At 49.5% G+C, this 27,461-nt stretch overlaps 2 protein-coding genes across 6 annotated transcripts; both read left to right on the top strand.

The window, feature by feature from the left end:
• Window positions 1–6,522: 6,522 nt before the first annotated feature.
• Window positions 6,523–8,316, top strand: LOC120682680 (ervatamin-B-like). Its single transcript, XM_039964660.1, has 4 exons — window positions 6,523–7,086; window positions 7,215–7,447; window positions 7,554–7,694; window positions 7,821–8,316. The coding sequence occupies exons 1-4, from the start codon at window positions 6,579–6,581 to the stop codon at window positions 8,097–8,099; spliced, it is 1,161 nt and encodes a 386-aa protein (XP_039820594.1). The 5' UTR covers window positions 6,523–6,578; the 3' UTR covers window positions 8,100–8,316.
• Window positions 8,317–20,217: 11,901 nt separating this feature from the next.
• LOC120682443 (protein S-acyltransferase 21-like) lies at window positions 20,218–26,619 on the top strand. Of its 5 annotated transcripts, XM_039964359.1 has the most exons (11): window positions 20,222–20,535; window positions 21,236–21,270; window positions 22,217–22,330; window positions 22,417–22,519; window positions 22,624–22,823; window positions 23,375–23,443; window positions 23,541–23,612; window positions 23,756–23,884; window positions 24,805–24,885; window positions 24,990–25,181; window positions 25,462–26,619. In XM_039964359.1, exons 4-11 carry the CDS (start codon window positions 22,489–22,491, stop codon window positions 26,299–26,301), a joined length of 1,614 nt encoding a protein of 537 aa, XP_039820293.1. In that variant the 5' UTR covers window positions 20,222–20,535; window positions 21,236–21,270; window positions 22,217–22,330; window positions 22,417–22,488; the 3' UTR covers window positions 26,302–26,619. The 5 variants fall into 5 exon arrangements, with proteins under 5 accessions (XP_039820292.1, XP_039820291.1, XP_039820293.1 ...); XM_039964358.1 differs by lacking the exon at window positions 21,236–21,270 and having other exon boundaries at window positions 20,218–20,535; window positions 22,633–22,823; XM_039964357.1 differs by lacking the exon at window positions 21,236–21,270 and having other exon boundaries at window positions 20,220–20,535.
• The last annotated feature ends 842 nt before the right edge of the window (window positions 26,620–27,461 follow it).

The raw sequence follows: 27,461 nt of genomic DNA, 5'->3' as shown, positions 1-27,461 counted from the left end.
CCCCTGGAGGGCGACAAACCCCCTCGGCGAAATAGCCCTTCGAAACATAGAAGTCTATCGTGCTATGAGAAACGACAGATGGCTCGAAAAGCAAAGTCTTACGTTTCTCCGGAGCCATTAGTTCCGACACGTCCGCGGACACCGCCGAAAGGTTCTCGCTGGACTGCTGCTGCTGAGAAGGCTGCGAACCACCCGCCTCTCCTTCGGGAGCTGGACCAGAGTCTGCACGGAAAACCGCCCTCTTAATGAATGCCATATCTACAAAAAAACGAAGAAAGGCAAATTAGGAAAAAGGGTTCAAACGAACCTTCGATCAACCTCATTGTTTGCTTAGTACGAGCCATGAGCTGCAAATCCACTTAAACCGAGGAAAACGACCAGCTTGATCACGCACGAAAGCGGAACCTTCGAAAGAAACGCTTTATAGTGGAAAGCGCCCAAGGTAAGCAAAGCTCGAGAGGGCACAGAATTTACCCCCCTCCGCTTATATAGGCGAGGGAAAGCAATAGTACCAATGGTAAAATCGAGGAGTCGGCTGCCCAAGCGGCGCAATAGGAGCCCGACACGTACACCACCAAAACTGACCGTTGCAGCCGACGGTTCGGGAGACGTTTTTCCTCGGGAGCTTCCCGAAGGTTACATGCAATCTTCTTCTTCAACGCGGGTTCGGACCGTCGGCTTCGGACCTCGCCCTCGAGGGGCTACTGTTGGGGATTGGACCTTCAGGTCAAGCCCTCACCCTCGGAAATGCTTCCTAACTCGTTTGCAGGACCTTCGGAGACCAAGACCTTCGGTAACGAAGGATATCGCCTTCGTCCGGCAGAAGGTGACGAACGATAGCCCAGAAGTGCAAGCTCAGGGACCAAGACCTTCGGTAGCGAAGGATATAGCCTTCGTCCGGCCGAAGGTGACGAACGGTTACTCAGAAGAACAAGTTCGAAGACCAGGACCTTCGGGGACGGGGATCGCCTTCGGAGCTCCCCGAAGGAAACGAAAGCCTTCGCCTGGAGCAGGCGTGCGTGTAAAACGTGAATACGTGAGAAGGTCGGGTTTGTACACCTGAATACGTAAGAAGGTCGGAGTTGTACACCTCTAACCTTATAATTTTACTCTGTTCATGCTCCCTATCTGGGCATCTAAGAAGGTAAGATCCCAACAAGCCTGGAAGTCGATCCGATGCGGAGGACGCGGCAAGCAGGTACACGCCCCGACGCAGCCCGCGGCGCCGTGGAGCTCCAGCCGGAGTTCGGACTGGACTCTCTGTTGCCGCTGCAGCTCGCCGTGCCCGAGGTAAAGGCCCGACGGCAGCTCAACGTTGATGTAAACTTGAGGTTCGTCTACGTATCGTGATCGGGATGAGCAAGTGGTAGGATGCTAATTTTGCAGGGACAGGAACCTGTAGGAATTTTTTGACATCCTGTGCGCGTGCAGATCAATTTCTGTGTTTGGTTTTCTGTGCAATCCTTCGAAGAGTGCGAGCCCAAGGTACATTGCATGGAATAAACCTGAGAATGAAAAGGCGCGGTCATCAAAATTCAGGAGTAAATCTGAGAAGAAACTAACTCTGCAATCAACTCTGAAATCTTGAAGATACAGTGCCCGTGATGGTGTCATCCGGGGGAGGGAGCGCAGATTCAGTGCCTTGTTGTACCTTTGCTTCTATATCCAGCCATCTATTTCTAATCTAACATCTTATGTCTTTAATTTCTTAAGATAAAATCGAATGCCTTAGCATTTTTCAGATATTGTGGTCTAGCAAATCCACAGTTTCAAATAATGATATCGTTTATTATTATTTGGGGAACATATCTGTCGGGTACCATGATTAGGGGCACCCTAAGCAGAGGACAAAAATCGCCCTAAAAACAAACGCATGTTGGGCAACCGGGCCCACGAATGCTTGCAGCCCCCTTCTAATCTGTAAGAAAGAAAAGGACTCAAAAAAGCCCAACACACGGCCCGCGTACTCAGTGCGGCCCGTCCGCACCCCCCTCAAACCCGCAGGATGATCTCCGCCTCGCTCGAGGGCTTCCCGCTGAAGCCTTCGACAGCGCCCCGCGCCTCCGCCTCGCTCGAGGGTAGCGAGCCTGCCCTCGAGAAAGCGGATCGTCTATGCCCTAAGGAGCTGAGCAGCCGGACCCCTGGGGACCGACTCCATCTCACCGGACCAACGGTCCCGGACCCGCTTCCCGCTCGGGGACGGGTCCGGTGTCACCACGTGTCCCAGAGATGGAAATGCCCATCACCTGTGGCCGAGGACCCGGACCCCCACGTACCTATCCGGACCCCAGAGAGCTCTCGGCTCAGCTAGCTACTCGGGAGGGGTCCGGAGCCGCCATGTGTCACGCGGACGCGGGCGCGGGCACAAGCCTTAATCTAGAAGCTCCATCACCCACCCGTATTAAGTGCGAGTGGTTGAGGCATGCTCTTCTGACGCTGGGCGAGGCCACCCCTCGGCAGAAAGGACAAACAGCCCTTCCGCTCACCCGCCCGCCGTACGAAGGCATTAAATACCAACCACTCATCCACAGCGCCCGGGTCAGACGACGTCAGACCGCCACTCCCCACAGTGGTAGTGACCGGAGTCCCGTCCGCCAACTCCGGTCACTGCTCCCCGGTGCTGTGGCGGCACTGTGGGAACCTGCTGCACAGTGCAAGACGTGCTCGGCACTGCTCCAGCTACTATGCTGCCAACTCCCCATACCTCTTTCGTACTTTCCCTTCCGTGGAACCCCCGAACGGCATGGGCACGACTCTCGGGAGCGACTCCGGCCTTGACCAGGACAAGACCCTGGCCTGCAGGACCCTCGGAACGCTGCCACGTCGCCCGCTGGAGCCACTAGGACGCCGGCGTGATCTCCGTAAGACCAAGGACGATGCCCAGGATGATAGCCACGCCCGGCACCATACTCCACAGTGTACTTCCCACAGTGCTCGACCACTGCACCCCCGCGATTCGGGGAAAAGACGACGACTTTTATGACCCCCCGTGCATGTACACCGTCCCTTCTTGTGTTTATAAAAGGAGGAGGCGGGTGTTCACTTAGGGGGGTCGGCCCATTCGGTAGGACACAACGCTTCGCACTACTAGCAGAGCACACACGCTCCTCTGAAACCCGATATTGTCACTCGTCTCAATCAACTCCTTCTCTAGCAGAGACTTGGGAGCTTCCCTCCCTCTCTCGCCTCGTCTGTACCCCTACTACAGGCACCCCCGGTGCAAGATAGTACAGTGCCCTCGCACACCCCTTTGCTGGACTTACGACCCTACGGCCGGAACCAGGATAAACCCGTGTGTTACTGTATTGCCTCTTGCATCAACATCTGGGACGAGGAACACGCAGCATCATCACTGGTTGGGTCCGGACCGCCGGGTCAGGGCACCGACAATATCAGGTGCAAACCAACCTCTCCGTGACTTCAAGTTTCAATAGTTTGCACGGAGAGACTACTAGCATGGCGATTTAGAATAAAAAAGAGCAAACTATACAAAGTGTGCTAGAGATTAAATATAAAATAAAGTTTGCATTTTAAATCAATTGAAGTAATACTCATAGTACAACACCAATATACGGCACTTTAAATCACTTAAATTGATATTCCGGCACAACAAATGCTAGGGCTGGATACGAGCCAGCTCGGCTCGGCGCGTTAAAAGCTGAGCTGACTTGTTAAGCTCATGAGCTGGGCACATCAATTTTATCCGAGTCAATCCAGCTACAAAAAACAACTATCGATATCGATCCACTCTGAGGAACCGAATGTTCACCCAGCAGCAACGGGGACCTAGGATGCGACAGGCAGCGCAGTGCTGGAGCAGCGCGCGCCGCGCGCTCCATTTTGTAGAAAAAGACTATTCTATTTGTTTGTCTAGACATGGTAGAGACTTGTATTTAACTTTTTTCGGCCACCTGTTTTCGGCCCTACAGAGCGGAGTAGAGCAGTTTGGTAAAAAAAAAGCTGGCTCCGGTTTCCTGGTAAATAAAAGAGTTAATTCCCTGAATGCCATTGAAATTTTCGTCAATCCCTTGAATGCCACTAAATGGCATTGAAGGGATTTTTTTTTCTATCTATGACATATGGGGTCAATGGCAATCAAGGGATTGGCTAAAATTTTGATGGCATTGAGGGAATTGGCTCTAAATAAAAAGCTAGATGTATAAAGTTTTGCCTGTGGACTGTACCAGCCTTTGGATGATTGATATACGGTGTATTTGATGCAAGAAGTTACAACGTGGCTTTAAGAAGCCAAGGCACTTACCTTTTACTCCAAAAAGTGAAAAAGAGAAGATACAAAAAATTCAAACGGACGTCAAGAGCTGTGTGCCCAGATAATAAGATGCCTTGCACTAAAACGTCCACTCCTCGAGCACGCCTTGCACATCGTTCTCGCACCAAAAAGCAGGAGGGTGAGAGAGACCTCGTACGTACGTGGTCTCGCCGAATCGCAGAAAGGCGTTGGTTGGCCAAATTAAAGCGACACTACCGGCCGGGCAGCTCCCCCGGTTCTTCACCGTCGTCGGAGCCGACGGAGCCCGCCGCCGGCGGCATAGCTAGCTGCCTAGCTGCACGGCGATGCTCGCGGTTCCGCCCGCCGGCGCACACGGTTCCGGGCAAAAGCGGGTGCACGCCTGGGAGCGTTCGAGTAGCGCGAGGGCACGGTGCCAATCAGCATCTCGTTGCCTCCCTCTAGTGGTGGCTGGCGAGACTTTAGAGGCAAAGCACACCCAACTTGGGGGTAAATGGGGTGCCACTCCTCTCGGTCGCGGTCGCTAAACCGGCCGGCCGCTCTAATCCTACCCGCGGCCGTGCAGAGGGCTCGTCCAAACCCGAGTACATTATCAGTCTATCACCCATCGGTGGAGGCCCTCCCCTGAAGCCGCCCTATCCACCGAGCCAATTTGGTCGCATGTTGATGGAGATTGTATGGTTTTGTATTGCCACTTTTGATTGCAGTCTAAACAGGGCGTGGATTAGTTGATTTTTTAAGCTCTGCAATTAACCTGTTTTGATCCGAAGAATGGGATGATCCGTAACCGATTGCTTTCTCGTAGACCCGTGTATAATTTAAACATGAGCTAGGAATGGATTCGTGATGCAGTGCCAAACTCATGAACTTCTAGCTTCTATTGTACAATGGCCGACAGATAACATTGTATCTAGAGGATTTTTACGGTGCTTGGAAAAAATGACAGCCATCCATGAGTACAGATCTAATGGTTAAAAGTTAAAAGGAACCTATTATGAAGAACCTTAACTATGGGTCGGAACCAAAAAAACTGTGGGCCAGGAACTGGTTGCAAAACTAATTGAAAGGGTAGATTAGTATTTTTGCAGCAACGCCTGATCCACGAATGTCAACAGATCAATCTCCAACTCTCCAATATCAGAGATGAATACGGCAGCGTGGCTCCTGGCCAGCAAGCGATGGACGTAGTGGATGAATCTGGGAAGAACCGTGCACATGAATCGAGGGAGGGACGCGTGCAAGCCGCGTCGCCGGGAAGAGCCGTGCGCGGATGGCTGGTCGAGGGAGGGCGCCGCCAAAGCCGGGGAAGAGTTGTGCGCAGGCCGCCGCCACCTGGTAGAGTCGTGCGCAGGCCGCCGCCGCTGCCGGGCAAGAAACGCACGCAGGACGCCGGTTGGGGGATAAAGGCGGAAGGAGGCAGCGATGGTCTAACCGGTCATCTATTTGTGTAATGACTAAACTGCCCCTGATTAAAATAAAACACACTGAGTTAAAATTAACGATCCAAGAAATTTGAGGGGGAAGGAACCGGTGGTTCCTCTCAAGCACCATAACAAACCTCTTGTATCTATATTGGTATGTGCCAACTGACTTCTGTTGAAGAAGATGCTTAAGGGCAGCATAGTCAGGGATTATATAGTACTCCCTCTCCATTCCAAGAAACAAGTTATTCTAGAATATAAAATTTATCTTAGAAAATAAATTATTTTATTCTATTTAGAAAGTGTATGTACATGTAAGAATCAACTAATAGTAATAAATATAGGTAAACATGAACTTCTTGTTAATTGATCATAAAGTTTTTAGAATAACTTATTTTTGGGACGGATGGAGTACTTGAATAACTCGAGCTATCCTACGCTAATAAACATAAGGATTTAGTTGATGAGGGCTCGTTTTGTCCATGAAGAAACGAGACAGGTACATTGATCTCGTTTGCACATCTATTCGCATGCTATAATCCATCTTTTTTAAAAAAAATGCAACCTAGCATGTGCAATTCAATCTAGGATGTTTTATATACAAAAAAAAACCCAAGCCATGCATCCCACAATTCACGGCAACATGCTCCTAGGTAGAGAGCTCAACCAGCATCTTGGCATGCATGGCGGCTGCGGGCTGCCCTCTGTTTGTGTTCGAGACATGCATGGACAAAGCTATTGCAGAGTCGTGTTGGCGCCTTGGCGGTGGGCCCGGGTGGCCCAGTTCGTTGCCTCGCGCGGCTATAAAATGCTCGGGCCGTTCACAGGCACCACTCACCAGGCACGCAACAGTTCACAGATCTTCTCTTCTCATCGTCTCTCTCGCTCGCCAACTCAAAACGATCGCCATGCGTCCACCACGCTCCCTGGCGCCCGCCGCCGCGGCGCTGCTCGCGCTCACGGTGGCGCTGGCCTCCGCCGCGGCGGCCCGTCACCCCTACGCCACCGTCCGGCCGCCGGCGGAGCGGGCGGACGCGGAGGTGCGGCGCATGTACGCGGCGTGGAAGTCGGAGCACGGCCGCCAGCGCGCGCCCGCCGGCAACTGCGACCTTGCCGGCGGCGAGGAGGAGGACCGGCTGCGCCTGGAGGTGTTCCGCGACAACCTCCGCTACATCGACGCCCACAACGCGGAGGCGGACGCCGGGCTCCACACCTTCCGACTCGGCCTCACCCCCTTCGCAGACCTCACCGTCGAGGAGTACCGCGGCCGCGTCCTCGGCTTCCGCGGCCGCCGCGGCGCGGCGCGCCGGGCCGGGATCACCCGCTACCTTCGCCGCCACGACGACCAGCTCCCCGACGCCGTCGACTGGCGCCTGCTCGGTGCCGTCACCGAGGTCAAGAACCAAGAGCAATGCGGTCCGTGCTCGGCTCCATGCTGCTCGTTAATGCTATACTTAATAACTTCGCCGACGAAGTAGCTTCTAGAATGTTCTCCTCCGGTGAGTTATCGTCTGATCATCTCTGTCCGTGAGAGGTGCACGCAGGTGGGTGCTGGGCGTTCTCGGCAGTGGCAGCCATGGAGGGGATCAACTCGATCGTGACGGGCAACCTCATCTCCCTGTCGGAGCAGGAGGTGATCGACTGCGACGGCCAGGACAACGGCTGCAACGGCGGAGAGATGCAGAACGCCTTCCAGTTCGTCATCGACAACGGCGGGATCGACACCGAGGCCGACTACCCATTCACCGGAACCGACGGCACTTGTGACGCCAACCGGGTCGGTACTGCATCATACATAACAACCTGCTGCACTAGATTGCAATTTGATCGGAACTGATGATGATGATGGAGATCGATTTGATTTGCGTCTTCTTCAATTGCAGGTGAATGAGAAGGTTGTGACCATAGACTACTTCGTGGATGTGGCGACCAACAACGAGACGGCGTTGCAGGAGGCGGTGGCGAGCCAGCCCGTTAGCGTCGCCATTGATGCCGCCGGTCGCGCATTCCAGCACTACCAGTCGGTAAAGTGGCTGACACACATTCAGTGAGAAGGAACACAAGAGCTTAGCACTGCTTACGGCGGCTAGCTGCTCATCGCTCTGAATTCTGAGCTGTGTTCTTCTTCCTGATCATCGATCTCTGCACAGGGCATCTTCAACGGGCCCTGCGGGACGAGGCTGGACCACGGCGTGACGGCGGTGGGCTACGGCAGCGAGAACGGCAGGGACTTCTGGATCGTGAAGAACTCGTGGAGCGACGGCTGGGGCGAGGGCGGATACATCCGGATGGCGCGCAACGTGCCCTCGCCCAGGGGCAAGTGCGGCATCGCCATGGACCCGTCGTACCCGGTGAAGTACAGCTCCAACTCCAACAGCAACCCGGCGGCCAGGGCGGCCATGGCTGTGCTGGAGATGGTCGTTGCTTAGGCACAGAGAGGTTGCCCCTTGTTGCAGACTTGCAGTGGTGTGTGTGGACTTGAGTTGCTTGTCTGCACTAGTGTTGTTCTGAATTATGCGTGAGGATCTTGTTGAACTTAGTATCTGCATGTAGCTCCGGAAATAAGTTAATAAGTCATGCAATAAATATTATACTCCTTTTCAGGGGTAATGTAATAAAGTTACAAATAAAGTTTGTTTGTGCTTAGTATATGACTTCATTCTCTTTTCGATGGGGTCTCATCTTCCCCTGAAACCACCACAGAGCTTTCATCAGAGTTGGTGGGTGTAAATTTTAGCATTTGTTTCTTGCTAATCGATCAGCACAGAGCATACCGTGTCAAATAGGTTCTTCTGTTCTGATTTTTCCTCAAATATTCAGAGTTTCAGACTATCTGCATCTTTGAACCATCCATGTGAAATTGGGCAGACTTCTTCTGTTTAGCATGACTTGCGGGAGCTGCTGTTGCAGCGGTCACGCTTGTGAGCTGTGTGCAGGTCCTGGCTTGCCACTCGGAATCGGAGCGCACGGCGGCGTGGCTGCTGCGCCACCGGGTGCCTGTTCTCAGCGTTGCACTGTGATGACAATTCTGTGAATCCTTTGCTGCTCCAGAAAGTAGAAGCGGCTTCATGTTCCCAGCGTTGCACTGTGATGGCCTGTTCTCGAACTCATGGCTGATGTGAGTTCTTTTTGAGAGGAACATTTGGTTGACTGCCATGTTTTCACTCGTAGCCAGCTTGCAAAATGCCTTTTGCCGCGGCGTGCCGGCGTGTGTTTGCAGTCTGCAAATCATCAGAATCAATCGAGTCTTCCGTGCAGACTGCAGAAACCCCCTATGTTCATCGATGAGACATTTCGTTTTCAAAATACGAGTTCACCCCCATCACATCAGGCATCGGCGCATCGCAAGAACTCGTTGACACACCTGCAACCGAGCTCACTCAATGGTGTGTGAACGCCATTGGTGACGTGAGGTCCGGCATTTCGTCGAACACCCACTCCACCTTCCACGGCACGCGCGGCCGCCCAGGCTCCCCCACGCCGTGTTCTTGCGGCCGCCATTCTCTGCCCCCGTTCTGTAGAGCCTGCTCCCTCGCGACGAGTAGCAGGACGAAAAGGCAGTTCGGCCGGGCAGTATGCCTCGCCGGCAGCCCCGCTCAGTCAGCGCGTCATCGAAGGGAGGCACAGGTCCTCTAGGCTCTGGCCGGAAGAGGGAAAGAGGGGACGGGGCACCGAGGCCAGAGGAGGAAGAAAACGGATCCCCTTATGTAATCTCGTGACCAATCTCGGCCGCAAAAATCTGATCTGACGGTTGGCAGGGACCCAGGGGCGGACGGTATTTCGTTTACCGTCCACCCCTGGGATCGCTGTCGCGACGGACAACCGCCGCGTCCCTGCCGTTCGTCGCGCGCTTGACTCACTTCTGTAGTCACTTCCCGTCCTGGAGATCTGGTCGTGCTCCTGGTGAACGGAGCTCGTGCGGCGGAGGCCCTCCCGCCGGCCGAGTGCTTCCGAGACGGGCTCCCTGCCGTGCGTTGCGTCGCGGCAAGCTCTGGCCTAGACGCGAGGCCGATGGAGAAGACGATTTCACGGCGGCGCGGACATCCCGCCGTGTTTGTGACTGTGTTGTATGTCCTCCGTCCGCTACTGATTGCGGCGTCGGCGTGCTCCATGTACAGGAAGCTAGCCCTCTACCGGTCTACCGTCACCGTGAGCCCCTTCGGATGTTCGCTGGCCGCTGAGTGAGACCATGGGCGGTGCCGCAGCTCAGCTCAACGCGCAGCCGCACGCCGCCCGCATTCATCATTCGCGCAGCTGCCTCAGGGTCTCGGAGCGGCTCATGATTCGCTTGCGTTGCTGATGGGGATGAGAGGACAGCGGCCATGGCGCAGGAACTGGCGGACGGGAGGCGAGCGAGGAAGAAGAACAGAGTCCGTTATGCAGTCTCATGCCCAATCTCAACCGCACAAGTCCAATCTGACGGTTGATAGGGCCTCAGGGGGTGGACGGTATCTCATTTACCGTCCACCCCTGGACGTTGACACACCGCCCAGCCGCCGCGTCCGGGCCGTTCCGCGCGCGCTCGGCTCACCTTGCGCGTGCCGGTGGCCTCCCGAAGCTCTAGCATCACCTCCCGATGGACGGGGCCGGTGCGGCGAAGGCCTCCCCCGTCCGCTGCAAGCTCTGGTCAGCCCAAGATGCCGCAGGCCGTGCGTGGCTGCCTGGTGATTCGCTTGAGTTGCCGATGGGGACGAGAGGACAACCCTGGCGCGCCGCGCACGTCCGGCTGCGCAGTGGCGCAGTGCCTGATGTTTTACGGCCAAAGAGAGTAGTCCAGCCATTCACGGCGTCCGTGTCTTCCTCTACTTTTGCAGTTCCAAACCGTCTGATCTGCACTAGTACATTGTTGCTCGTGGACTGGAACAGAGAAGGGTGAGAACTGAGAAGACGACGACATCACACAGCATGTCTTCTTCTTCTTCTTGGACTGCTGCTGAATCCCAACAGTTCTGTCTGTAGCTACTGAATACTGATGTCCTTGTACTGATTCCCAGTTTGTCCTTTTAAAGGGATAGTTTCTTCACAAATCACAAATTCCTCTCCTTTTAAGCTGCATCAATCTATCTATATATACGAATACGACGGGCCGTGAGTTGTATTTGCGAATGAACCATGCATCATTTACATTGTTCGTTCATCACAATTCACTGCAAATAAAGCTAAGTTGATACGCTCCATAACCAGCTGTGTCAGGAATTCTTTGGACAAAACGCCGGCCAGTCCAAACACGCACACGTTCGCAGAGCTCGTGGAGCACGGTGACGCGTTTCGTAGAACACACGCTCTGCCTTCGGCGCCATGCGCGGCGCTAGGGCTTCATGCTCTAGTTCCCCTATGGCGTGCTCTGGTGGCCGCCGTTTTCTGAGCTGTTGAGCTGACTCCCTCGCGACGAGTAACAGGATGCGAAGGCAGTTCTGCCGGAAAGCGCGCCTCGCCGCAACGATACCTCATCGGAATCCGGATGGTCAGCACGCCATCTAGGTAGGTCGGCCCTGTGGCCGTACCGCGGGGGGAGGGCCGGAGGAGACGGACGGGGAAGCGAGCGAGGAAGAAGAACAGTCTCTTATGTACTCTCGTGGCTAATCTCGTCCGCACAATTCTCATCTGACGGTTGATAGGGACCCGGGGTGGACGGTATTTCGTTTACCGTCCACCCCCTGGACGGACTCGCCGCACAGCCGCCGCATCCCCGTGGTTCCCCGCGCGCTCGGCTCACCTTCCGCGTGCTGGTGGCCTCCTGAAGCTCTAGCATCACCTCCCGATGGACGGGGCCGGTCGGCATGGCAGCAACCGCGGTTCGCAGCTGGCGGACCTCGCGAGCGCCGCCGCCCTGGACGCCGGCGCGCCGCCGAGGCTCATGGGCCGCATCCGCATGGACCCGGCCAAGGAAAGCATCGCGGTTAAGTCGCTGCTCTCGGCCTCGACGCGGCGCGCCGCGCCCGCTCCTTCACGGCCTCCACGCACAGCCCGTCGCCGTACAAGGATGCGCGGACGCTGCGGATGTACGGCGCCGTGCAGTCGTCGGCTCCTCGCCAACGCCGCAGCGTACCGTGTCCGACGCCCCTTGCCAATCGGAGCCTGCGGCATTCTTTGCCGCGGAGGTGGTCACGGCGACGTTGGAGGGCGGCCCCCTCAGGCACCATGCCCGCCACGGGGTCGCCGCGCACGCCAAGGAGCGCGCCAGGAGCTACCTCGCTAACGATGGAGCTCCGCGCCGCGTGTGTCTGCTGCACTGCCTGTCCTTCGCATTCGACGGCGGCGCCGAGGAGGGCGGCGCGTCCATCTTCCTATTCTGAAGTGCGCCGATTTGTTCAGGTCAAGGCGACGGACCTATCACCTATTCTGAGTTCTGACTCATTGTGTGCCAATCTTGATACATTCCAGTGTCCCAAAATGTGTCTCTGAGCCCACCTTAATTAGGCACGTGTAGCCCTCTGTTGCCTTGACCTACCTGAGAAGTAAAATGTCTGATCCCGATTCGTTGCCGGATAAGAGGGATAATGCTAGAAAAAACATGAATCCCACCACGCACTTGAAACCATGACCTGCCTTTGATTGTCTGCAGAGACTGTGGTCTTTGGATCAGTATGCAAGCTGTGTTCATTTTCCTCGTGCAGTTTGCTGCTTTACGATCATGCAGATTGTCGACCATTGCCGCTTTTTTTCTTCCCCATGGAAAACTCGCATGAGACTTCAATCTCCCATGGATCCCCAAACTGCTCATGAGGTAGACGAATCGCTATCACACACCTTTTGTACTGCTTGTTCGACCAAAATGCATGCTCTTAGCTGAACCTCGGCTAACTGAATGCTTGTTCGACCCCATGGATGCCCTCGGCTAACTGAACCTCGTCACCCTCTTCCTGGTTTTTCTTTTGTGAAAATGCATGCTCTTCTCGCCCAATCGTCAGCTCCAGTAGTGTATAAGCTGGTGATGCATGCATGTCCTTGGTAGCTGTTAGTTGGCATATTAACCATTGCAGAGGTCAGACCGTCACATGCAACATGGACCCATCTATCTATCTATTATCTTAATAAAATAGTGTTAAAAGAAGGCATCATGTTTGCCGAGAGAGTTTAAAAATTCTCACATTAATTTAAAAAAGAGAAAGTCTACATCATTAGATTTTATGAAGATCTAACAGTTTAGAGTAATTCCCACATTAATCTAAAAAAGAAAAAATCTACATCATTGGATTAACAGTTTAGAGTAACTCAAAGAGCCATGTCAAATATGACTAATAATAGATTTAGACATATAAAATCTAGCTACCCGCGCTATTTGCGCGGGCCATCTCTAGCTGCCCTTGGAGATCAAGAGATGGCGATGGCAAGTGAATGGCGTCAAATTGAGGCACCAGAGGATTCTGCTTCGGAGAATGGATGCTCCACGCATATCTCTCTCTGACGATGTCAAATTGATGGCGATGCAGCTGACTCATCTGTTTCGCTTCGGCTGCATGAAGAGAACATCGAGTTTTTGCAACCCCATTCGCTAGCAGGTAAACAAATGTGCATATAACAGAGTGGCTGTCAGCATGTTTCAGCTCCGTTTCTATTGATGTGGGAGCACGATAGGCACCCCGCATGCTTGGTTCTGAACTTCTGATGCAGCCCTGAGTACTGCAAACAATGCCGTTTCTACAAACTTCTAATTCGCTCTAGAAATTGGAGCACATATATCATTTTGGGCAGCATGTCGTCTAGTGACAGAATATCACCACTGATCCAGAGCCTAGCAATGGGTCTATATCTGCAACCTAATACTTGTCAAAAGAAACAAGAATTATCCTTCCAATAATCTGACATGCTAATGTTTAAAAAGAGAAAAATGTTAGTAGTCTCAGAGTGCATAAGATTCAGGTACGACGATATTTTTATTTGTTCTATGCAAAACGTTCAAAGTAAGATTTCTGAATTCATATCAAGGAATGCACATCTAACCAAGTCGGTCCATAATAGGTGACCTTAACACATCGAACAAATGGAGGTCGTATTCACAGTCACTCGATAAGTCCATAGGCGACCATAGTCAGCACCAATGACATCTGGGAAAGCTAAATAAAATGCTAATGATAATCCAGGTAAATACCTACATGTGCATCTGAAGTATCAAACCCCAAAAACAGAGCACACAACATTACCACCTGAAAAGTGATCCAAAATTTAACTGCATAAGTAGCAGAATTGCAAAACAATCTACCGTCAGTACATTGATCATCATCAGAATTGCTAAGCAACGCACATACTATTGCTTCCAGTTCACAAACATTGGCACTGTGCATAACGAAGATGTATTAAGAAAGGCAGAATCCAAGAACAATCAGATTGCCACATGAAGTTTAGGGTTCACTTATTCATAACATGGTTCAACGAAGCTGCTGCACAGCAGCTCATGTTCACAAATACAACCAGACTTAACAAATACAACCAGACCACATGACTCGACATCGGACAGACAAACGACCACGACTCGACGAGGACACGAAACACAGAGACAATCTCCAGAGACACAGGAGGCACCTGCACCATACTTGTGAACACAGGGACAAAAGCCAACTCCATGGCCTAGGACTTACTGGCCACCACGGAGGCGGAGCACCAGATGAAGGGCACGTTAGATACTAATTTTTTATATTTTTAGAAAATTTAATTATAGTCTTTTCTTTGAAATTTTATTTTGAGGGTGGTGTCCAATGCTTCAGCTCTCCGCCAAAAAAATTTCATTAAAATCGGACACCGAACGTAGAAAATATGCTCGTTTTAGCGGACTAGTGCTATTTTTCGCGTGCTAGCTTCCACGGTTAAGTGGATTGTTTAGCTGGATGTTGACGTGCACCTCTTATTCTGCATCTACTACCAATAAATGCAGCAGTTAAGATGCAATCCATCTTATGGTGTGCTTGGCCTCCACCGGGAAGGAGTTCGACGCTGAAAATAGCTTGCGGGTCGAATATTGATGATATCCGGGGGAATACCACGTTAGTTGCTAATTGTTTATATTTTTAGAAAATTTAATTATAGTCTTTTCTTTGAAATTTTTTTTGAGGGTGGTGTTCAATGCTTCAGCTCTCCACCAAAAAAAATTCATTAAAATCGGACACCGAACGTAGAAAATATGCTCGTTTTAGCGGACTAGTCCTATTTTTCGCGTGCTAGCTTCCACGGTTAAGTGGATTGCTTAGCCGGATGTTGACGGGCCCCTCTTATTCTACATCTACTACCAATAAATACAGGAGTTAAGATGCAATCCATCTTATGGTGTGCTTGGCCTCCACCGGGAAGGAGTTCGACGCTGAAAATAGATTGCGGGTCGAATATTGATGATATCCAGGGGAATACCACGTTAGTTGCTAATTGTTTATATTTTTAGAAAATTTAATTATAGTCTTTTCTTTGAAATTTTGTTTTGAGGGTGGTGTCAATGCTTCAGCTCTCCACCAAAAAAATCTCATTAAAATCGGACACCGAACGTAGAAAATATGCTCGTTTTAGCGGACTAGTCCTAATTTTCGCGTGCTAGCTTCCACGGTTAAGTGGATTGCTTAGCTGGATGTTGGCGGGCACCTCTTATTCTGCATCTACTACCAATAAATGCAGGAGTTAAGATGCAATCCATCTTATGGTGTGCTTGGCCTCCACCGGGAAGGAGTTCGACGCTGAAAATAGCTTGCGGGTCGAATATTGATGATATACGGGGCAATACCACGTTAGTTGCTAATTGTTTATATTTTTAGAAAATTTAATTATAGTATTTTCTTTGAAATTTGGTTTTGAGGGTGGTGTCCAATGCTTCAGCTCTCCACCAAAAATTTTTCATTAAAATCGGACACGGAACGTAGAAAATATGCTCGTTTTAGCGCGCTAGTCCCATTTTTCGCGTGCTAGCTTCCACGGTGAAGTGGATTGCTTAGCCGGATGTTGGCGGGCACCTCTTATTCTGCATCTACTACCAATAAATGCAGGGGTTAAGATGCAATCCATCTTATGGTGTGCTTGGCCTCCACCGGGAAGGAGTTCCACGCTGAAAATAGCTTGCGCGTCGAATATTGATGATATCCGGGGGAATACCACGTTAGTTGCTAAATGTTTATATTTTTAGAAAATTTAATTATAGTCTTTTCTTTGAAATTTGGTTTTGAGGGTGGTGTCCAATGCTTCAGCTCTCCACAAAAAAATTTCATTAAAATCGAACACCGAACGTAGAAAATATGCTCGTTTTAGCGGACTAGTCCTATTTTTCGCGTGCTAGCTTCCACGGTTAAGTGGATTGCTTAGCCGGATGTTGACGGGCCCCTCTTATTCTACATCTACTACCAATAAATACAGGAGTTAAGATGCAATCCATCTTATGGTGTGCTTGGCCTCCACCGGGAAGGAGTTCGACGCTGAAAATAGATTGCGGGTCGAATATTGATGATATCCAGGGGAATACCACGTTAGTTGCTAATTGTTTATATTTTTAGAAAATTTAATTATAGTCTTTTCTTTGAAATTTTGTTTTGAGGGTGGTGTCAATGCTTCAGCTCTCCACCAAAAAAATCTCATTAAAATCGGACACCGAACGTAGAAAATATGCTCGTTTTAGCGGACTAGTCCTAATTTTCGCGTGCTAGCTTCCACGGTTAAGTGGATTGCTTAGCTGGATGTTGGCGGGCACCTCTTATTCTGCATCTACTACCAATAAATGCAGGAGTTAAGATGCAATCCATCTTATGGTGTGCTTGGCCTCCACCGGGAAGGAGTTCGACGCTGAAAATAGCTTGCGGGTCGAATATTGATGATATACGGGGCAATACCACGTTAGTTGCTAATTGTTTATATTTTTAGAAAATTTAATTATAGTATTTTCTTTGAAATTTGGTTTTGAGGGTGGTGTCCAATGCTTCAGCTCTCCACCAAAAATTTTTCATTAAAATCGGACACGGAACGTAGAAAATATGCTCGTTTTAGCGCGCTAGTCCCATTTTTCGCGTGCTAGCTTCCACGGTGAAGTGGATTGCTTAGCCGGATGTTGGCGGGCACCTCTTATTCTGCATCTACTACCAATAAATGCAGGGGTTAAGATGCAATCCATCTTATGGTGTGCTTGGCCTCCACCGGGAAGGAGTTCCACGCTGAAAATAGCTTGCGCGTCGAATATTGATGATATCCGGGGGAATACCACGTTAGTTGCTAAATGTTTATATTTTTAGAAAATTTAATTATAGTCTTTTCTTTGAAATTTGGTTTTGAGGGTGGTGTCCAATGCTTCAGCTCTCCACAAAAAAATTTCATTAAAATCGAACACCGAACGTAGAAAATATGCTCGTTTTAGCGGACTAGTCCCATTTTTCCCGTGCTAGCTTCCACGGTTAAGTGGATTGCTTAGCCGGATGTTGACGGGCACCTCTTATTCTGCATCTACTACCAATAAATGTAGGAGTGAAGATGCAATCCATCTTATGGTGTGTTTGGCCTCCACCAGGAAGGAGTTCGACATTGAAAATATCTTGCGGGTCGAATATTGATGATATCCGGGGGAATACCACATTAGTTTCTAATTGTTTATATTTTTAGAAAATTTAATTATAGTCTTTTCTTTGAAATTTGGTTTTGAGGGTGGTGTCCAATGTTTCAGCTCTCCACCAAAAAAATTCATTAAAATCCAGCAGCGGCGTCAGCAGCTTCCCGTCGAGCAACGCCAGCATGTCGTCGAGGTAGCCACGCCACGGCTCGGCCGACCTCCCATGTCCTCTCCGTGCAGTTGAGCGAGCACCAGGCGGTGGCCCGGCACGCGCGAACGGCGAGGAGGCGCAGTCCCAGGGGAGCTTGGCGTGCGCGGCGAGCGTCCTTGCTTTGGCATTGGCACGGAGAGGACGATCGGGCTCGCCTGCCGGTCCGGCGTACAGCTCGGCTGGCCCACTGTCTCTGGTGGAGCAGTGGTGCTCCATCATTGTTTGGGCTTAATACCACTTCACTCCCAAGTAAAAACCTAAGTTTCTGTTCGTCTGACGGCCTTGTCGTCGGTTCGTCCCAATGCAAATTCGATGGCGAACTGGACGGCTTTTCCCGGCAGTAATCATGGCCGGCATGAGATCTGCGCGTGCGCGTACATGGGATGATGGAGAGGAACACGCATTTCTGAGCGGACGACGAGGGGCGGCGACCATGATCGCAACACATGGACACGCATCGTCGACCGCCATTTCTTTGGAAGTCAGGTTGCCGCTCATGAGTAACCTCGTGACCGTGAGCTGTCCCTGTCCGTACTCCTTAGGCTAGCTGCATATGTACGCGTACTTTTCTACTGCTGTTGATGGCTGTTTGATGGACAGCGGAGAGAGCGATGTACATACCTACCACAGCAGGCTGTGAATGAGTGGGTATTCGGAGTTGCACATTATTTACGATACACTGTACAGTAGTATGCGGGAAAAAATTAGAAATTAGGTCTAGGCTCCAAGAGGGATTTGGAGAAACAACCAGGAAAAAAAGTGTGAACAGAGAAGCCAAGCCAAAGTTTGGACACGAGAAATCCTAACACTTGAGGACCTGAAACGGCCCGCCTGATCAACGCCGAAATCTCCGTGCCGGATTATTTTCAGCAAGTCTCACATGCCCAGCTTCTCCTGCGTGACGTCATCCTCCGAGATTTGTTAGGAAAGAAAGCGTAACAATCCGCATGCCTACACGGCTACACCTATACTGCACCACTACTCCAGTAGTAATAATTTTTAGGCAGCAGAGATTCTCGAAACAAAGAATAATACTAACAGGACACGCACCGGACAAGAACGGAGCAGGCGGCCCACCCCTGTCACGGGCACGATTCCAATCCAAGCTCATTTTCTTGGCCCAAAATACAAAAAAAAAACAATCTATCGACAGACGACATGCCAGATTGTCCAATCAGGTGCCGATTGATCCGATTACGATCGGTCGATGGGCTCAGCCGTGTCTTGAATCACGCAGGCCTGAACAGTGCGCCGCGCCATGTTTCGTCTCGTTGCTGTGCGAGACGCGTCGTCGTGGCCGATCCAGCCGCGGCAGCTGCATTATTTTTCATTCTCTTATCATCCACGTCGCTGCCAATGCCAACCTCCCCGATGATAGCTCCCAAAATTAGCACAGATACTTTTAAAAAAAAATATAGCACAGAAACAAAGGTCCATGGCTGTGACAAGATGGGAATTGTAACGACCCGAACCGGGATAACGGCTAAGATCTACTCTACATTTTTGAGTAAACCACACCTGCTAAATAACTCTCTTGCGCTTTCGTCCTCGCTTCGCGCAAAAGGCTGTGGCCGGAATTATTTACCTTCTCGTGACCGGTCTTTTAAACTGGTCTGGCTCGTTACCGTTTCTCGGTATGGACTAAACTAGGAATACCTGTGCCAGAACTACAGTAGATGTGCTACAGTAACTCGAATTCTGCCACGGGATGTCACAGTCACCCCGTTGAGGACTCGACGTCCTCGTCGAGACATCGAACCAGCTTACCCATACGGGACAAAGGAGCAGGATCTCCTCTCTTGGGCCACGTCCCATACGTCTAGTGCTACGATCCCATGTGCCACGCCCGTGGGTTCACTGCCAGCAGCCCATGTGTGTCCGTCCACATGCTGTTGGCATCTGTATTTCCACGCGCCGACGTGCTCATGTACGCGCACTTCTGCCCGTACGTGGCGTGAACCGCGAGAGTATGACTCTGATACCCCTGTAACGACCCAGCCCGGGATAACGGCTAAGATCAAGCCTACATTTTTTAGTAAACCACACCTGCTAAATAACTCTCTTGTGTTTTCGTCCTCGCTTCGCGCAAAAAACTGCGGCCGGAATTATTTACCTTCCCGTGACCGGTATTTTAAACGGGTCTGGCTCGTTACCGTTTCTCGGTAGGGGACTAAACTGGAATACTGTGCCGGAGCGACAGTTTTTTTCGTGCTACAGTAGACGTGCTACAGTAACTCGAATTCAGCCCAGCCCAACTGACCACGGGCTGTCACAGGAATATCATAGTACTCCTACTGTACAGCTCGGGTGAAGAGGCCATGGTAGTTTAAATGAAAAAACTAGTACCAATCTACTGCAGATTCCCAGGGCGGATCGCGCTGCACTTGACTCGGGGAGAAGAAATGGTTAAAGGTTAAATAACGCATGCTCCGAGATGATGCGTCCGGGGCAAGGAAAAACGAAGCGCCATGGCACGCGGGTCCGAGGAGGCCGTTGCCACGAACAAATCTCATCTCCAGCATGGGTTTTATGTAATATTGATGCTTGCTTCTTCTTCTCCCTTAAATGACACCTTGGTGCTCCCGCAAATATTTTTTTGAAAAGGAAGATTTCAATTGGAGCTCCTCAAGTTCATCCCGGCCCTGTTCTCTGGTGTGAACACGTACTGCAACCGGCTGGCCCACTGCTCAGACAAAAGTCTTCTGTAGTACTAGTAGTGGGGAAAAAAAGAAAGAAAAATAGGTAAAAGTGGAAAAAATATCCTTCGCAGTAGTAGGAGGAATCCAAAGCCGTCGCCAATCGCGGCATCGCCGCAACCCTTCACTTCGCGTCTTGACCACGTCCCCCTTTCTCTCCCCCCAGACGGCCAGTCCTCTCCTCAAGTGTTCCAGACTTCCAGTCCTCGGCTCCGCCCCTCGCCTGACACAGGCCACGCGCCGCGGCGGCCGTAACCGTACGGGCGCGCTAGGGTTTCCCTCCTCGGCCACGGGCTTGGGATCTCGCGCCGCACCGCAACTGCAATGCAGCACGCGCGCCGCTGATCCCAGGGGCCGCCTGCTTCCTTCCGCGAACGCCGCCGCCTCTGCTGCAGCGGGCGGCCGCCATGGCGCGGCGCCACGGGTGGCAGCTCCCCGCCCACACCCTGCAGGTCCGCTCCAGTCCGCGTTCTCCCGTGCCATGAGTCGTCCTCCGCTCCGCCTGTGCGCAATTTGGGCCGCATTGTGCTCCGCGGATCCCGTCGCGCTCTGTTCGGTTCGCCACCGAAGCGGGGGCGGTTTTCGGTGTTTCTGGCGGGACTATGGAACGAATTTCCTGGCGCCATTTCAGTGTGACGTGCTCATGTTTTGATGATGGATGTTCAGGCGTGCGTAGGTTGGTGTGATGGGTTGCCCTTCTCTGATTTTTTTTCTTTCCTCCGCGATGCGTCTGCGCGGCTCTGCACTCCAGAAGCGCCATGAGTGTTTTGTTTACTTCTGCTTCTTCTCTTATACTCCCCTCTTTTGAGGCGAAGAGGACAAGTAGTACATGGATTTGGTTTTGTTTAGGATTTCCCCTAATGGCAGTCGGCTGGATTACCTGAATTTCATGCCGCGCTACATTCCGATCTCGTGCGGCATATGCGACTTGTTTTCATCTGGCATTTCGCTTTCTCCAATAAAAGTGTCCCTTTTTGTTGGTATTCTCTTGTGGGGCTGTTCTGCTCTTTCGTCTCTGATGGGATGTGGGGCTTGAACCTAGGAGTTCGTTTCGGCTCTTCTTTTTGTCTCCTTCCTTGTTGTACTTTTACAGTACCCCCTAGTAACTTGATTTTGTGAGACTTGATTTAGTTACATTGTGTTAAACTGCAGGCTCTAGTCGATTTTCGTGGACTCTACTTTGAGAGGTTGCTCTTGAAATGCATAATTGTACTTTCTTTTGCATGGTGTCCTAGAATGGATGCTTCAGGCGTTCATAAATAATAATTGAGGCGTTCTGTTTGGTATCATTCATCCGGATCTGGTCCTAACCACTAGTATGTTGTTCCTTAGCTTTATGTCACTGTCTCAGCCAAGTAATAGTTGCCTGTGCTACAGGCAGATGCGTGAAATCAAATGTGCTTTGCTAAATTGCAAAATGTGTTAGTGAATTTGCTAAATTGCAACTGTGCTACAGTTTAGCATGATAGCATCACTTCTCAGCTTATAGCTTTCGCATCTCTGAAAAGGTAGCAGGAGCACTGCTCAATCATATGTCAAGTGGTTTGCTACCAAGCCTTTTCTAGATTCGTTGAAGAATTGTTGTATTGTACTTCTGTTAATGCAGTATCAGGGATCAACGGTATCCTGGTGAGATTACAGTAGATTGTGGAGTAGTGACTACTGACTAGTGACCAGCACTTCTAAAGCGTGAACTATGGGTGCGAGATCAGCGTTACAAGATGCTATCAAATAGCAGCTTTCAATCTTTTCCAGTGAGCATTCAGTTAGCAATAGCTTGGATCCATTCACAGGCCACTTCATCCCACCTTTTGCCCTTCCTTAGTATGGTACAAATGAAAGAGCAAACATTGAGGGAAAGGCTATGAACCATGGGCTATTATGACTTGATGAGTCTCTTCTATAAGAAGCTTGCCAAGTCTGAGCTACCGTGATTGGACAATATGATCGCTGGACTTGTAATTTAGTTGGGATTGTTGTGTACAGTATGAAAATATTGGCATTCTATTTCACCTCAATCTGAGGCCTTTTCATTGCATTTGTACTTCCTCCTAAAATCCTGTCTTTGCAGGCACTGTGTTCTTTCCTATCAGTGGGAGGGCATGAATAACGTTTTTTTTATATTTTTTCCAGGTGGTGGCTATAACTGTGTACTTCTTGCTTTGTATAGCTTTCTATGCTTTCTTCTCTCCATTTCTTGGGAAGGACGTGTATCAGTATGTCGCTGTGGGTGTTTATAGTTTTCTGGTAAGATGCCATCCTACACATGCTTGGGTTGATTACATGAATAAATTCATCTGATAAGTATTTTGATAGTCATTCTGTTTTGTCAGGCCTTAGCTGTGCTGATCCTATATGTTAGATGTACTGCGATTGATCCTGCTGACCCTGGCATCCTGATTTCTATGGACGGTGCTCTAATTTATAAATCAGAAGGTATATATTGTTCCTTAACAGTGCTTCTATTCACATGTGGCCAATTAATTGAGTGTTAGCAGCCTATCATTTTATTAGCTAATAAATCTTCTCCTGGTTAAAAGCACATACAGACACTCAAGATGAAGCTGGCAAGTCAGGATTGAGAAACAGTGAGGATATCCCTAAGCATAATTCGTGCTTAGGTAGGATTTGTTTTTGTTGTGCTGTTTTTACTATAGAGGATTGTTGCAAAGAGGATGAAATTAACCAACAAGAGGATTATGGTGAAGAGGCACTATTTTGCACCCTTTGCAACGCGGAGGTACTTATTCTCAACTCAACCCTGTTTGACGTGCAAATTGTGCAATACTTTGAGTTCCATGCCAGTGTCTCCTTTTCTTTCCAAGAGTAATTGTTATGAAAAATGGTTGTACTCAAATTATTGCACTTTTGGCTTTTGCTTCTAGCTTATTATTTATTTAAGTGCACATGTACCCCAAAACCAAAACTGTTGGTTCCAGCATAACAGGTACTACAACTCCGGGTATACCAAATTTTTGTATTCAATAGTGCGAGGTACTCTCAAAGTATGGCACCATGTGGAATGCCTTTTCAATTTGACAAGTAGATGGAAAATTTTCAATTGGACTAAGTTTTTTATTTAAGCAAATGATTCCTTCACAGATTTTCACGATTATCGAATGCTTGTGTTAATGATATATTTTTATTATTTTGCAAGGCCAGTGGTTGGCGTCTTCATTGCTATGATGCTTGCCGTACTTTATTTTTTGTATTCATCTTCAGTGTTTGGACAGATGTTATGGACAACATTGAGTTGATACTCAGTGCTGTTTCCTTTGTGTTCTGATACAGGTGCGAAAACATAGTAAGCACTGTCGAAGTTGTGATAAGTGTGTTGATGGCTTTGATCATCACTGCCGGGTATTGTATTTAATCCTCTATTATTCATTTTCTTTTCTTCGCTTATTTTGTTTATTGTTGATTTTTTTTCACAGTTCTGAAACCTTTTTTTGTGCAGTGGCTGAACAACTGTGTTGGAAGAAAAAACTATATCACATTCTTATGCCTTATGGCCGTGAGTCTTGCTTGGGTATGTTGAAAAATCATAGAATGCTGATATATCTAATTATCAACATTTGCCTTCTTTTGAATTCCTATAAGCTTGTGTTTTAGAGTGTGGACTAGGTGTTCCAAAAGCATTATTTATTTTTTCTAATTGTGACTTAAACGTAGCTCGCCGTTGAGTGTGGAGTTGGTATTGCTGTTTTTGTTCGTTGCTTCACTGATAAGACAGCCATAGAAGATCAGATTGGAGAAAAGCTGGGGTATGGCCTTTCACGAGCACCCTTTGCAACCATTGTGGTAAGTTTTAGTCCTTTATTCATTTATCTAGTTTCTTGTTACACGAGCGAGCTTTTAATTTACATGTTTCCATTAGTTCTCATGGACATTAGATTAGGCATTGATAAAAAAAACTCGGCCGGGTGGGGAAAGACCGCCCCACCGGTATTGACTTTCAGAAGAAGCCTCGGCTTCCCCGACCGAGAAAATCCCCGAACCCTGGCCCCGCCCTGACACCGGGGCCGTTACCCATGGGAACCTGGGCCGTCCACACACAGTGCTTTGGCACCGGGGCCAGCGAGGGGATTTTTTTACCCTCAGCCTGAAATTCGCTCCCACGGGGAATCGAACCCAGGACCTGAGGGGTGCCGCCAGGCTCCTCTAACCACTAGGCTAGAGGCCCTTTGGCAGATTAGGCATTGATGACTTTGCAACTTTATCATCACCATTTTGTGATCCTTGGAAAACACACAATCAAATTAGTAGTACTTTCTGTGATTAGGATTTCGAGGTAAGACATGATAACAGCATTCAATGCAGTAAAACATGATAACAGAATTCAGTGCAACTTAATCTGAACAGGGTAGATCTTATAAGGAGAACAGAAGGAATTGCTAATTTTATGCAGCAGAAATTGTGAACCAACACAGCCAGTGCTAAGTGTATCCACACAGTGCTACAAATCAGAAGTCTCTGTCAAAACAAAGCATTAGTATCTTAGCTGAAAATACAAAGCCCACATCGACTATGTATACATGAACCCAGAGGGATAAAGATATCATAAGCTAAAACCCTTTAACTATGTACTATACACATCAATTTGAATTGACATGGTTACCCGTTTGAACTGTGATGACTCTGCTATACTCAATTGATTGAGGTCTGTTACACGGTATGGTCAAGCTATCACGATCTTGACAAAGAAACCTCTCTGACTCCAGGCCCTGGGTACAGCTCTTTCAATGCTTGCTTCAGTGCCACTTGGAGAGCTATTTTTCTTCCATATGATATTGATCCGGAAGGTTAGTGACTTCAGCACTTGTCATTATTTTTGCCCCATTTTGGGGGGTCTTGTCCAGGAATGCAACTTGTGAACGTGGTTACTTTGCTGCACCGCTATTTGCAGGGCATCACAACTTATGAATATGTTGTGGCCATGAGGGCTCAGAGTGATCCACCTGGACCTTCTGTCCATGATGATCAGCAGAGCTTGGCATCTTCTCCAATGAGTTCTGCACCAACTGCTTTTAGTGGGAGCTCGTTTGCACGGCACTACAAAGGCGCATGGTGCACTCCCCCTCGTATTTTCATTGACCAGGTAAGTATTGTGTGGCGCAATATTTCTGGGCCATCTCAACTTTCTTTGGTATTATAGTCTTGTGTTTATGTTCTATAATTGAAGGCACCACAGTTTTCGGTGCAGTCTATTCTTTCAACTTCAACAAATCTTATCAGAAATTCACACTGTGTTCTAAGATAATCTATCAAAAGTGGTTCTGTTTCTGCCTGTCACAGTTGTCTGCATTTCTAAGTGGCACATGCCTTTTCCTTAGCGAGTCATCATGCATATATTTGATCCTGTCTGCATCACATCGCAGGATGAAATCATCCCACACCTGGAACCTGGACGAGTTCCTTCAACTGTTGATCCTGATACCACAGACCCTGGTGAAAGAGCCAAAAATCATCCTAAACGTCCAGTCCGCATCAGTGCGTGGAAGCTTGCAAAGTTGGACTCAAATGAGGCCATGAAAGCAGCAGCAAAAGCAAGAGCCTCTTCATCAGTGCTGAAACCGATCAATACCCGCAACCAGTATGAGGCAGACAGTGATAACCTCAGCAGCAGAAGCAGTGTCATAAGTGCTGATACTGGGCACCACAGATATCCTCTGTCTGGCGGTAATTCACAGTACAAGCCCTCTTATCCACCCAGCAGAGCAAGTGCAGATGACATCGAGCTGTATCCTCGGACACCGAGCAGCTTCCAGAGCAACTCACGTACTGCAACCCCGTTAGCCGAGCACCATCCCTCCAAGCATTTCAACCCAATCTATCAGACATCGGCAAACAGGTCTCCATTCTCAGCGAAAGCCAGTGTCAACGAAGTGCCTATCACCGAAACCAGCAACGCCAGGAGGCCCTACGCCCCACCACAAGCAGAAAGATCTTCACGGTCATCTGTTTACTGGGATCAGGAAGCAGGCAGGTTCGTGTCCGCTCAGGCAAACCAGGGATCCAGCTCTCGCTCAGGCCGTCCTGACCTTCTGTACACCGGGCAGTCTATATTCTTTGGCGGACCTCTGATTACAGATCCGGCAGCGAGAAGTTTCAGAGACCCCGGGGGTTCTAGCCAACGGTCTGCCGGGCCTCGGCCGCACCAGCTTCCGGTGTTTGTTCCCAGTGACCCCCAGAAAGATCAGCTCTCCAGGTTACCATGAAACAAACAGTTACCCTTTTTGGAGTAGCCTTCTGAAACACATGTTTCTCTGCTCGGTTATTTAATGTATAGTTGTTAGATCTTACATCTGACAAATTTTAGGTCATGGTTTTTTGTATCCAGTCGATGGAAACTGAGGTTACTCTAGGCATTGGCAACCTTTTAACACTAAAGTCATGGAAGTGATGAGGAGCCCTATTTCTAGTTTTTAGAACTAGTGAAGTGATAAGGATGTTCTGTCACCATTAGCTTGACCAGAACAAGCCGATAACTACAAATGCGAAAAATCTATTGGCTAATCTGGATCAATTTTCCCCTATCTGATTTTCTTGGTGGAGTGTCTAGTCAATCAATTGGCTATTCTTTTACTATATTGTCAGCTGTCCAAGCTATCTCAAATCGACATGAGCGCAAGGGCACCGTGCACTCGCCGGCACGAGTTCATTTGGGTGGCCGCAATCATATTTTAACCCACTTTTCTCACGGCTTTTCGCTGCGGAACTCGTGTTATCCGCGAGGAATAAAGTGAGTGAGTGGGTGGTGTGGTGGTTCAACCTGCTAATGGTCTGGGGTGAAATCAGTTTCAACAGTTTGGATTTCACCTGGTATGCTATTAGTTTGGTGGAAAATGGGTTAATTTTCTAAATAGTTTGGTTTGGTTTGGTTTGTTAGGAAATCTGGTTTGGATTGGGTTGGTCTGGACTTTAGTGAGTTGAAAGTCATGTCCTCGCGCAGACCTCAAGTCGTGCTACCACCACGTGCCGTCGCGGCCGAGCCATGCTGTGGTGGGTCCTGGATGTAGTTGTAACACCCAGTTTATAAAAAGACATAAACCGAGCAATCATTTACGTGCCAGGATCAAGTCATACGTATATACAAAAGAATGAACAGTATATCACAGCACATATCACGTAAAAAGATATAATAAAGCGAGTACGAATGTTATTTATTACATTAATAACAAAATGTCTGATACAGAGTATGCGGAAGCGTAAAACATATACGATAACTCTCGTCGGAAGCTGAGCAGGGCGCCACAGGGACGTCGACTAGGAGACGAACGCCTAGAAGTCCTCGTACTCCTGGTAGCTCTGGGTGAACTCCCTCGCGTCGGCAGGAACTGAGCAGCAATAAAATATCCCCAAAAAGGATAAGAGGAAA

The sequence above is a fragment of the Panicum virgatum genome, chromosome 7N, assembly GCF_016808335.1.
Source record: "Panicum virgatum strain AP13 chromosome 7N, P.virgatum_v5, whole genome shotgun sequence".
Taxonomy (NCBI): Eukaryota; Viridiplantae; Streptophyta; class Magnoliopsida; order Poales; family Poaceae; genus Panicum; species Panicum virgatum.
This window is presented reverse-complemented; position numbering and strand designations above follow the sequence as displayed.

Excerpts from the sequence above, each read along its gene's own strand:
- LOC120682680 (XM_039964660.1), top strand. The coding sequence starts at position 6,579 with ATGCGTCCACCACGCTCCCTGGCGCCCGCCGCCGCGGCGCTGCTCGCG. Across the intron at positions 7,087-7,214 it reads CAAGAACCAAGAGCAATGCG|GTGGGTGCTGGGCGTTCTCG; the intron begins GTCCGTGCTCGG and ends AGGTGCACGCAG. Across the intron at positions 7,448-7,553 it reads GCACTTGTGACGCCAACCGG|GTGAATGAGAAGGTTGTGAC; the intron begins GTCGGTACTGCA and ends CTTCAATTGCAG.
- LOC120682443 (XM_039964357.1), top strand. The coding sequence starts at position 20,491 with ATGGCGCGGCGCCACGGGTGGCAGCTCCCCGCCCACACCCTGCAG. Across the intron at positions 23,444-23,540 it reads GCTTTGATCATCACTGCCGG|TGGCTGAACAACTGTGTTGG; the intron begins GTATTGTATTTA and ends TTTTTTGTGCAG. Across the intron at positions 23,613-23,755 it reads TGGCCGTGAGTCTTGCTTGG|CTCGCCGTTGAGTGTGGAGT; the intron begins GTATGTTGAAAA and ends ACTTAAACGTAG.